This window comes from Lethenteron reissneri, chromosome 24, assembly GCF_015708825.2.
Source record: "Lethenteron reissneri isolate LAM-NWPU_2019-01 chromosome 24, ASM1570882v1, whole genome shotgun sequence".
Lineage (NCBI taxonomy): Eukaryota > Metazoa > Chordata > Hyperoartia > Petromyzontiformes > Petromyzontidae > Lethenteron > Lethenteron reissneri.
Window position 1 is genome coordinate 5,301,998 of NC_083802.1, and position 11,840 is coordinate 5,313,837.

Genomic DNA, 11,840 nt, shown 5'->3' on the forward strand with positions numbered 1-11,840 from the left:
AAACTAAGATAAAATATTTTTTTTACTTGAAGAGTCGACGTTTTTAGCCAGCCTGTCTTTATGCTAATGTGGCATGATTGCAGCCTGTTAATTATTACGCACAAACACAATAAGAAATCAAATTTGTCATATATAAGCAACCTCTTCTGTCACATCACTTGGTTCTTTGTTTGCCGGACAGGTACAGTCGAATAATTGCTCGTTTTGACTGGAACAAACCAGAAAACCTAAGGTATTGGTGATGAATTGTTTAACCAATGACCCTTGACCCGTCAAACGATATGATTGGAATGCATTTATATTTCTCTACAACCATTCAGCAGTCCTCAACAAATGTACATTTGTTAACGACTATAGTTTAAAACAAATTGAATCCATGTTTAAGATGCACTTATCCTGGGTTGTAATGTTAAGTACACTGCAGTTATACGTACACTATTTCATATGTAAACAATTCTAAATGCCTTTCTATTAGGTAAGCACATTTACCAGTGGGCTGATAAGCAAAGAGACCCGGAGGTCAATTATAATTACAATAACAGCAGCATCAATGTTGGTCGAGATGAAAATTACGTTGCGATTGCAATTCATTACGAATGATACCATTACGATTGTAATTGACCCCCATGTGTGGTAAAAAAACTAAATAGAAAAAGCCGACAACACGTCTCCTTCAGATCTGTCTGTGCACATAAAAATAATTTCTTGTACAACCCGTCAACCACACAGCCTTCTGAGGGCGCATAATGTCAGCAGCCTTGATCCAGTACACGCAAACTCTGGTCAGTTTTACATAGTGGCGTCTCACCAGCAGTAAGGCCCAAGAGAATCAACATCAGTGCACACTAACAAGAAAGGGCCCTCCCTTAAAAGACACGGGTTCTCAATGAATGCTACATTTTATAACGAAAATTTAAAAAAATATGGCTTAAATTGGTCTCATTCTGGAGCCAGCTTGTCATCTGAAGGTCACCAAATTGTGCTGTTTTGTAAAGTGGTAGGTAGAAGTCATGTGGCATAACACACAAATGTAGCCTACTTTACCCAAAATCAAAACATTGGTGGCAAATTGTAAAATAAAAATCAATGATCCTGTTTAACATTAGTGAGAGATCTTTCTTGTAAAAACAAACTAGCGGGCGTTTACCTGGATTAGGACATTGATCAATTCAATTAGAGTAATGCTCAAAATGTAAACAAAAACAACTAAGCCATCTATAATTATTCATAACACAACACACGAGGAAGTGCACAGTATGTCATGTAAGCATACCAGTACTATGACATCAAAAGTACGCGATGTATCATGTACCTCAATTGTAGCATGGGTGTGCACAAAATAGTTGTTTTTAAAACTAGCACTGCCCACGCATTTGCGACAGATACACGTCAGGGGTGGAGGGTGGGTGGGAGAGGGTAACATCTGCGCGTATGAAGCCGGCTCAACGTCGTGGGATGAGGGCGATTTCATCACGAAGCTATATGCACGGTGACGTCACCAAGCAAATAGTTTACCCGCCCGCTTACCAGCCAGCAAAACTTTTTTCCCTTCCGAATATAGTTAAGGCAGGTACAGCATAAGCAAAACGATCCTCGTGTGCAATGCAATTTGAAACAATGCAGTCCCCCGTCCTCTCCTTCCTCCCCCCTCTGCAAATATTCTCCTCCTGCACGTTGCCCAAGTGTCTACAGTGGTAGGGCACTTAACCCAAGTGCCTTCAGTCGGTCCCCTATTTGTGGGGGTATTGCCTCGGGGGGGGGAGGGGGGTTGTTACGCACTCGTGACACCGTTGCCCTCGTTGATATTTGTGTCCCGAGTTCTTGAATAATAAAAACATAAATAAACGGGCGGCAACAGAATGAATTTACCTAATTTTAACTCGCCACACCGTTAACGCTTCCAGATAAACCTTGGAATCATACGTCCATTAGTTTATTTTCCCCCACCCACGCACCTCCGATTAGCACGGTTGGCTACGTACGGTGGTGCGAAAGAAGTTCAACATACATGCAATGAATAAGACAAGTTCTAGTTCATGCATATTAATGTTGTACTTCCATAATTGGATAAATATTCATGAGTCCCTGGGCAGTGACCGTAAGGGCCTGGCTCATGTGTGACGATGCCTGTTCCCAAGAGCCCCTGGGCTGAGCTCCCGCTTGTGCACCACCAGATGTGGACGGCAGACGCTGGCTTATAAATGATTCATTGGCGTGTCTCTGCACCGTTATTTATTTACCAGTGGTGAATGCTCTCAATTTTTTTTCCCGGAGACCCGAATAAAATGTTAGATTTAGAAGAAAAAAAACATGATCAGTTTAATCTTTTGGTTGATCAAGATTACACAAGGGGGTTTTTGGTTGCAGAGCATAAGGAAGTAAAGAATATAATGCAGCAAATAAACTGTGACTAAAGCTAGTAATTATCTGAGAGCAGCTAAAATGTGACATGAATATTTGATGCAAGCTACCTTTTCAATAACATTTCTATTTTAAAACACTTTTTTAATGACACAATATATAGTACGATTTTATCACCATTAATATGCAGCCACACAAACACATCTTTTTGTGATTCTTTGAGTCATCAGACCGTTATGGCAAGGGCGAAGGCCATACTACAAGTACTGGAATTTCCTTTTTATCAGCACATATCAGCCGCCAAAGAAATATTTGCTGACCATTTTTATCCGTAGCATATTAACCTCAGCATGGTATAGGACCAATAACAGAAGGCAAGCTAAAATATAAATATTACTGACAACAGAGGGCATGGGAGTTTTTGCTTGCAAGGGGGGGATAGTCTTGGTATTTATATTATTCAGTATAGATTTATATAAAGCCTTCATTTGTCCCAAAATACTTCTAGAACTATAAATGTATATATACGTGCATAACTAAACTTAACGTGACCATTTTTTGCAATCATTGGTGATCAGGCTGAGACTATAGACTTATTACACTTTTTTGGTTATTACTCTGAGAACCCAGTTTAATGACAGGTAGCAGCCTGAATTCAAATCCAGCATTTCAGCAGTGCCACTGCAGCACTCTGACCTCCGCAAGCCGACATCTCAAAAACGACCATATAGTATTTACAAACAGGTCAAAGAAATATCTTTAATTGACCCCAATCAGGTAAAAACCCATCATGAGGCCCTAACGTTTTGATTTGATTGCCATGCACTCATCAGTTTTTCCAAGCGCATATGAAAGGTATGCAAACTAGGATGAATAATTAATAGGCACATATGAAGGGAAGTAATAAGTAGTTGTTTGACGTCATCTTCTCGGGGGCATTCTCTGAACACACGGTGATGCACTACTTACTGAAAGGTCCCCAGGGAAATCTCTCTTTCTCAAAACGTAACATGGGTGGGGGGGGGGGGAGTTTCTACATTTAAATAAGAACTAATAAGGTGCCATTTTACTGCAGAAAAACCACAAAGCTTAAGGGGACTTGTGGAGCAGATACAGGCTACAGATAAGGATGGTCACGTTTGCACGAGCAACGTCGCATGGTTGTGTTGAACACAGCAGATATTTCATCTACACCTACTGTGTTTCAACGTGGGATCATTTGTGTTACAGGGTCGACTATAATGGAAAACTAGGGGCATAACAATGCATCGATTTATCGATGAAAATAGATTCAAGTCGGCTTTCCAGTTTTGGCCGCATGTTGGACAATTCTTCTCTCAAGCGTGGCAAAAGCTTGAAAATATATACTCAACATGCCATCCAAGTCACTCGTAGATTACAAGCATCTGTGAAGATGTGCGTGTTAGATTAATATTGATCGTTAACCTCGCAATACATCAAGTGGCATAAGAATCAATGTTCATATATGTTGTATTTAATGGACAAAATTGACCCTTCCAGCCACTAGAGACCGCTACATTACCCATAATATTAAATAGGTTACTGAACTGGGACCCCTGAACCATGGACTAAGGCGGCAGGGGAACATCGCTCCGGATACGTGAACCCGTGGAGTTGAGTGACAAGGAAATCCTAAATGAAGGTGCCGAGCCACAGCTCCAATATTTGAAGTGGCAACAAAGTTTCTTCTTTAAATTTCCTGTGAATACGCTTGTCACAGCGTGTGTATTCTATGGCCACGGTGGACAACAGGATCTTCAGATAAGAGCACGACTTGAAAGGAGTTTTTCTACTGCAACAGGTGCTTTTCCGTCAGTATGGTTAATCAAAAACAATAACACCAGATGACGTTAAACCTCTTTTGTTGCAACATGTCAAGTGAGAAAAAAAACCATGAATGCATATCAGTGTGAGAATACGGGGACGGACATTGGACAGTAACTTTAAAATTGGAAAAAGATGACCGGAAAGCCATTGATAACGATCTATACAACCGCTGACATCAGCAGCAACATTGTTATACCCGAACCGTGGATACTAAATTCTCATTACTTGACTGATATCAGTTTCAAAAAGGTACACTGAAGTCATTCAATGGCCACGTTTTTGTGGTGGGGTAATATATGGGTCACTCTTGCACTTCCAGCCTGTCTAGCCAGAGAAAAGCAGTTTCTGTACACCGTTTGGACATATTGACAATATGCCCCGCTTAATGTGATCGCCCTCAAATGCTATTTAAATTAATCTGTAGGCCATGTTGTATGTATGTTTAACTTCTATCGCACCGTACGTAGCCAACCGTGCTAATCGGAAGGTACATGAACCACAACTATTCCTGATCATGCCACACACGTGCTTGCAATGAGAAGTGTCCAAAAATAACTTGTACGAACATAAATCCTCCCAATACCAATTATTACACTATACACATTATTGATAATTAATACAAAGTTCATCTCCATCAATGGCAAAGAGGAGATCACTGCTGCAGTCCATTTTCTCATAACCTACGATCCTCCAGGACCCAGTCTTGTGATTATAATACTGGTAGGAACCTCCTGGTTACACCAGCCCACAGGGGATTATTGTGTCCGTCCGTCGTGCATCAAAAATGGGAGGGGTGAGGCTGGGTGGAGAGGGGAGGGTGGAGAGGGGAAGGTGGGGAGGGGATGAGTGGGGAGGGGCTGGGTGGGGTGGGGCTGGGTGGGGTGGGGCTGGGTGGGGAGGGGAGGGTAGGGAGGGGCTGGATGGGGAGGGGTGGGGCTGGGTGGGGAGGGGCTGGTCACCCCGTGGTGCCCTTATTAAACTCAACGTTTAACCTACTCACGCCGGCTTGTGCCCGCCCTCACAGTCGGCCATATTTGCGGAATACACCACGGCCGCCGTTGACCCTGGCCATTGATCGAGCAACCCAAAGTTCCTACCAGCTCCCTCCGCAGGAATGTGTTTTAATGCCACAACAGGAATAATGGGCTCGTCATTAGCACATGCAGATGCAGGGGATTAGAATTTGACAGCTATTCCCTTCTCTCACGTACAGGCAAACTCCGATGAGGTGAGCAGCTCCCCCCCCCTTGTCTGGGTGCCGTGACTAGTGCAAGTTGTATTTGCTATACGAGAGATAAACACAACGCTTCATTGTAGGAGACAAGGAAAGCAACCGGCTTTTCTGCAATTCAAAGTAAGCTGGGTCGCCCATTCTTACGTATTCATCCATCAGAGCTCACTCCGCAGAGGATATCATTTACAATTTATGATGAAAGTAATGATATTCCTGTCGTGCATATATGCTTTAGCCATTGTCCAGTTTTTTTCATCAAATATCTGGCAATTTGCAGATACAGGGATAAAAAAAAATCAAGCATCTCCTGGCATTTGCAGAATAATTAAATTCGCAGATATGCCAATGACAGATGACTTCTACTTTAGTATTTCAGTTCCCATTTAGTTTTTACCTTCAATATCCTTCTTAAATGTGGACAATTACACGTAGCTGTATCATATTACCTCAGTATTATGGTTTAAATTATAATCCATCATCAGTATTTTCGAAAGTGCACAGGTTTGGTTTTCCAACCCCTATGGATTTAAGTAGGTAACAATCTCCTAGGAAATTAAGATATTTTTAACATAAATACTTTATACTGCTAGTCAGTGCCAAAATTCTCTCATTGCACCTCGCATGACCAAGAGGACATAGGAACCATGTTGACAAGACGTACAAACTACCTACTTCGTTTTTGGCATAAAATATTTGACTGTTATGAGTATGTTTACCATTACCGTTTAATGGAAACTAACATATGACTCGCGTTACTTTTGGAATGGGTTTCTATACAGCTTCATAAGTGGCACAGCTTTCATAAGTACTTACCCATTCCTCCACATCGGGCACAGTAACTTTGTCCCACATGACATTATGCTTCCCGTATTTGTTCATCTGGCGTCTGGTCTTCCAGGCGAAGAAGATCATGAGGAGCAGGGCAACGACCAGCATGAAGCCACACACAATGGCAATAGCCTAAGATACAGAAACACACAAATGTACACGTCAATAATTTAACTGAAAATCTAGCGGTTAAGGAGAATTCAATGCCAATGAATTGAATGGAAAAAATGAGTGTAAAAGTAATGTCCATTATCACCAGGCACGTCACTAATTATACTTAAGAAAAGGGTGTGTCAAAATCACACATACCAGACGGCTGCAATTAATCTTACTTCCTGCATGTGGCATGATTTTATTCCACCTATTAAACTTTGGTCATTCCCTCACCTTATAAATCTAGACACCGCTGCAGTATTCTTAAGGTGAACACGAGGTCTATTCATCAAATCAATACTGTCATGTAACTATATATGAAATCCAACATATTAAGGGAAGCAGCTTTTATATTTTTTTTAAATAGTTGTATCTTAAGAAAAAAAATCACTTCATATATCATTATTCTTTAAATAGCAGGCACATGTTGACCCGTACCAAATTATCATCTTTGTTGTGGTATGAATATGGCTATGCCCACAAAAAGAAGCCAAAATAAATATTATGAAGCAAATATATCATAACCATGAATAATATTCCACACACCTGTGCATACCAAAGAAGGGCCTAAAGTGGTTTATTGTATGGTAAAATTAGATCTTTCTCAAGAGATTAATCAGCTAAAACCTAATTTATATTTATTCACGTGCGGTCTGTACATTCTTGTACTCCGTCTGTACAAATCGTGGGGAGCTAAGGATACAATTGAGGTTTCCGATATTCATGTTGTAAAATAAGTAATATGCGAAGTGGGTTAAGTTAGAGTTACAAGATTTGTGGATACAATAACGACAACAACAGAGTACGCTAAAAGCGTGTAAAAACTAAATTGACAAGCACTATTTCAATATTGTTCGTTTCATGGCCAAACCTAGAGCCCAACTGCTAAATATTTTAATTGGTAATGTGATGTCAGCTTTTGTGTTTTGAGCTTTAGTAAACCTTACTGTAACAAAACTAAGCTGAGACATTAGGACAGGATCATTAATTTATAGATACCCCACTCATTTCTAATGACCATCTTACTTTATTCTCAACAAGTGATTGAATATTGTGAAAATCATGGCTCAATATTTTTAAGGAATGGTATTGACACATGAATTGGCTTTGAATTAAAATGTTTTCCCAACGGAGTAATCTCATTATCATTTTAGTTGGGAATCTCTAATTGGATAACCCTGTATAATTAAAGTGATACACAGAGTCGGGTGCCTTCCAACTTATTGTCACTGCAATATTACCTCTTGTGGGTCAACAACGCAGTAGTGGTAGAGATATTGGTTCCAGTAGTACCCAGTGGTGGTGGGCATGTTGAACTGGCTGCAAAGCGCCATAATTTGTGTGTAGTAGATGGAACCAGTAGACTGGGCCGTGGGATTCACCGCCATGATATAAACAATGGTGGCGATGAGCACCAGCACAGCCAGCACAGCGCAGCAGATGATGGTGATGAGGTAGAAGCGCCGTGTTCGAGCCATCTTCGCCTTGATGGAACTCATGACAAACAGGGCGACCACTACGCCAAAACTTATCAGGACCATGGCCATCATGAAGGCCTTTCCAGCCCTGGGATCGGTATAGATACCGTACATTCCCCCGGATCCGTAGCCTGTGCCATATCCTCCAAAGCCAGTTCCGTATGCACCCCCATAGCTGCCTCCGCCATAGCTGCCTCCGCCATAGCCCGTTCCGTAGCCACCCATCCCACCAGACACTCCAGTACCCGTGTCAAGGTCCCATTGCAGGGTGGAGGCGACACATGCGAAGATGGCAGCGCACATTAGCAGGGCAATTCCCTGCAGGATGCGGATGACTCCCGGTGGAGAACGCCAAGACTTGAAGTCGATGGGCCCAAGATCCTCTGGGTACTCGCTGCCTACGTAGTACGAACCCGGAGGTACCCTGGAGCGGGCATCGGCTTGGTCTGGGTACCAGGAGGCAGCCGGAGAGCGAGGCGACATTACCGGCTCCCCATTGAAGTCTCCCATGGAGCCACGAGAGCCATACATGAGCTGCCTGTTGGACATTGGTGGAGCATAGCCTTGCTGGGAGCCATTGTATGGAGGAGGATCATCATTTGCCCGAGGTTGTCTGTACATCGTTCCTGATGTGTCTCACCTGTTGGGGGAATAAAAGGATCGAATCAAATGATTAGCCTCTGCTTCGAATGCGGAACAGGTGGTTAGTGTGAGAGAGTAATAGTTGTTGGAGTGGTGCTGTGTATGAGTGTAAGGTGCATTGGTACATGTGAATAATTTGTTATGGTGTACGGGTAGAAACAGATATGTCCCCGAGGGCAAGCAGTGTTTGAGTATATACAGAATATATACATCGCATATGAGTTAATGCATTATGTTGACGTGCATACGATATATTCTACACAATGCTTTATTGATCAGTGAATGTTATTCTGGTCACTGTTAGACGAGAAGTTGGCACGTGACTTTGAGCCACGGTTATTGAGAGGGGTATACTCAATGTGGTGTGCCAGGTGCACATTTCCCAGGTCACAGATCCAGACAGACCCAGGTGAAATTAAGCCTGGATGTTACAAAAAAATAGGGCTGCAAGAAATATCCACAGCCCTATTCTTCCCATTATCCGCAATTATCCACAGTTTTCCCATCCAGTATTGCAGAACGACTTTTTTGTTTATTATCCACACATTTTTTCCACTGAGCAAATTCAAAGATAGGATCCACAATGTTCATCCCCCCCATCACAACGAATAAGAAGGGGTTCGAATGTATAGTAGTGCAATTTGTATGTGTCGCTACATGTGTCTGAGTGCACTGCATTATGAACAGTGACATGATGGGTTTGATTCCTAGCCATGAAAATAGGGTGGCCAGAAATATGTGAATCAGTCCTTGCCCTACTCTAGATCGGCACAACCTCAAGGCACTCTTCTTCCACCTCCAACCCAGCTTATATATATGCTAAATTCCTCTTGATATGCAAATTATTTTGCCAAGGCGCTCTTCCCCCCCTCCAACCCAGCTTAAAAAGACGCTCCAAGCCTGGGGTTGTCATTCAGACTCTGTCTTCTCGACAGACCTGTTCTTCACCTGAGGACAGCTGCTTGCGTTGTGGCCGAAACGTCGTGAGAATTATTTTATTATGTTTTATTTTTATTATTTTATTACTTCCCTTCTACGTGACTTTACCGAAAGAACCAAGAAGATGAACCTTAACAATCTTATGCAGTGGGAAGACAAAAACATTGATCCATGGTGCTGGCCAAATACATTTCTCAATAAAAGGATAAACCAAGATGTGTTTACCTTAGTTTAAGCATATGTATACTTTTGAAGTATCTTACCTAGCGCCAGTATAAGCCACCATTAACCACTACCACTAGACTAAAATACAACCACCACTACCATCACGAAAGAATGAATATGCAACTACCATAACTCCTCAAACGCAACACCACTACCATTGAAATTACACAGCCACCACCACCATAACCACTCAAATGCAAGACAACACCAATACCACTGGACCACATCAAACAGCAACTACCACTATATTAACTGCAGGATGACAACCACCATCATAACTAATGTAATAAAACAACCGTTAATAGTATATTATGTCATACAACCTTCACCACTCCCATGACTCACGGCATTAAAATGCCCCTATCATAACAGCCTACCATTTATACTGAACTATAACACAACTTCGACATAACTACTCTGAACACCACTACTGGACTATAATACAACGACGACCACCGTCATACTGAAATACAATTCACCACTACCACCAGCAGTACTGAACTAGATACAAAACAACCACTAACGTAACTATAGAATTACAACCACAACTACCACAACCAGTAACACAACAACCATAAACCATGGATTATAACCAGCACTCTTATAGCTACTGGGCAAAAACAACAACTATCAATCTGTGGAATACAACCAGCCATTGGAGTAGAGATCACCTGTGGTTACAAACTAACACGCCGCGCTCTGAGCTCACACATCAAAGTTAAACTCCAGCCCGCGGTTAACATCAGCGTCGAATGGATGACCCCAAACTGGACATGTGTGAGAAAGAGTTTCATGGCTCATCGGATTCCTCAAGTCTCAAGATTCTGATCATCAACCCCAGGGTGGTGAAGTATGACCAAACAGACCTTTGGCCCGCCACCGTGTGAGGAAGCCCTCATCCGGCAGTGATCTGATAAAGAGCTGTAAAAGTAACGTTACCTAATCATAGGTATACGATACATTCATGTGCGTAACGTGTACGTTTTTATCACGAGTGCGTGGTATAGCCACGCGTTTTAAAGCCCCCAGCGCTGTCGCTCGAGGGAGACAAAGGCGCGTGCGTGCACGCCAAACACAATAAACACACAAGCAGAAAGACCCTCATCTTCTTGGTTCTTTCGGTAAAGTCACGTAGAAGGGAAGTAATAAAATAATAAAAATAAAACATAATAAAATAATTCTCACGACGTTTCGGCCACAACGCAAGCAGCCGTCCTGTCTTATCGACTGACATGTTCTTCACCTGAGGACGGCTGCTTGCGTTGTGGGCGAAACGTCGTGAGAATTATTTTATTATGTTTTATTTTTATTATTTTATTACTTCCCTTCTACGTGACTTTACCGAAAGAACCAAGAAGATGAATCCCTGCAGTCACGAAAGCTTTAAATCGAAAAAGAAAGACCCTCGTTTGTAGCCTTTAACACCATTTGGGGGGTCGGGGTGTCCAAGGGCTTTTAGCGAGCACCTTTGAAGGCTGAGCGAGTGGATGGGGTGGTGGTGGTGGTGGTAGTGGTGGCCAACACCGCGCACGTCCGCCTTTGTCTCCCCCAGCGGCGATGTTTACACAACGCGACCCAGGTGCTCTCGGCACACACGCGGACCACCTGTTGGTGACCGCACGGCCATTGCGTGAGTGGAGGGACACACACACACACACCTGTACACGCCGCGTCTGTGCGCGCCGTTCTCCTCTCGCGCGCTCTTAAGACAACTTCGACTTGTTGACAACAGAAGCGAGCAACACGCGTTAAGCCCCTGGCACGCAACCACAACCGCAACATAAACTCGCTCGCTCGCTCGCTCACCTTGCGCTCCCGACGACTCGACTCCTTCCGCCACTCGTCTTGCTCGGGGGAAGACGACGACGCGGCAGGCAGGTGAGGAGGCGGGGTCACCTGCCTGGCCACGCCCACTCCCGGCGATGCCACGCCCCCCGTCCGCCTAGGCCACACCCCCATTCCTCTAGACCACGCCCCTGTTTCTCGAGACCACGCCCCCGTTCCTCTAGACCACGCCCACAACCATCAAGGCCACGCCCTTCCCCCGAGGCCACGCCCACTCCCGGCGATGCCACGCCCCAGTCCGCCTAGGCCACGCCCCCATTCCTCTAGACCACGCCCCCGTTCCTCTA

The 11,840-nt window shown here is 43.5% G+C and overlaps 1 protein-coding gene across 3 annotated transcripts in view; it reads right to left on the reverse strand.

The window, feature by feature from the left end:
• The window catches only part of OCLN (occludin), a 48,320-nt gene extending 36,706 nt beyond the window's left edge, over positions 1 to 11,614 (reverse strand). Inside the window, exons 1-4 of one of the 3 annotated variants that reach the window (XM_061558021.1) lie at positions 11,515 to 11,609; positions 11,175 to 11,313; positions 7,666 to 8,542; positions 6,257 to 6,403 (exon numbers count right to left, since the gene is read on the reverse strand). In XM_061558021.1, the coding sequence (XP_061414005.1) occupies positions 6,257 to 6,403; positions 7,666 to 8,523 (1,005 nt within the window). In that variant the 5' untranslated portion in view covers positions 8,524 to 8,542; positions 11,175 to 11,313; positions 11,515 to 11,609. The other 2 variants (XM_061558022.1, XM_061558023.1) reach the window with 2 other exon arrangements.
• Between the last annotated feature and the right edge of the window lie 226 nt (positions 11,615 to 11,840).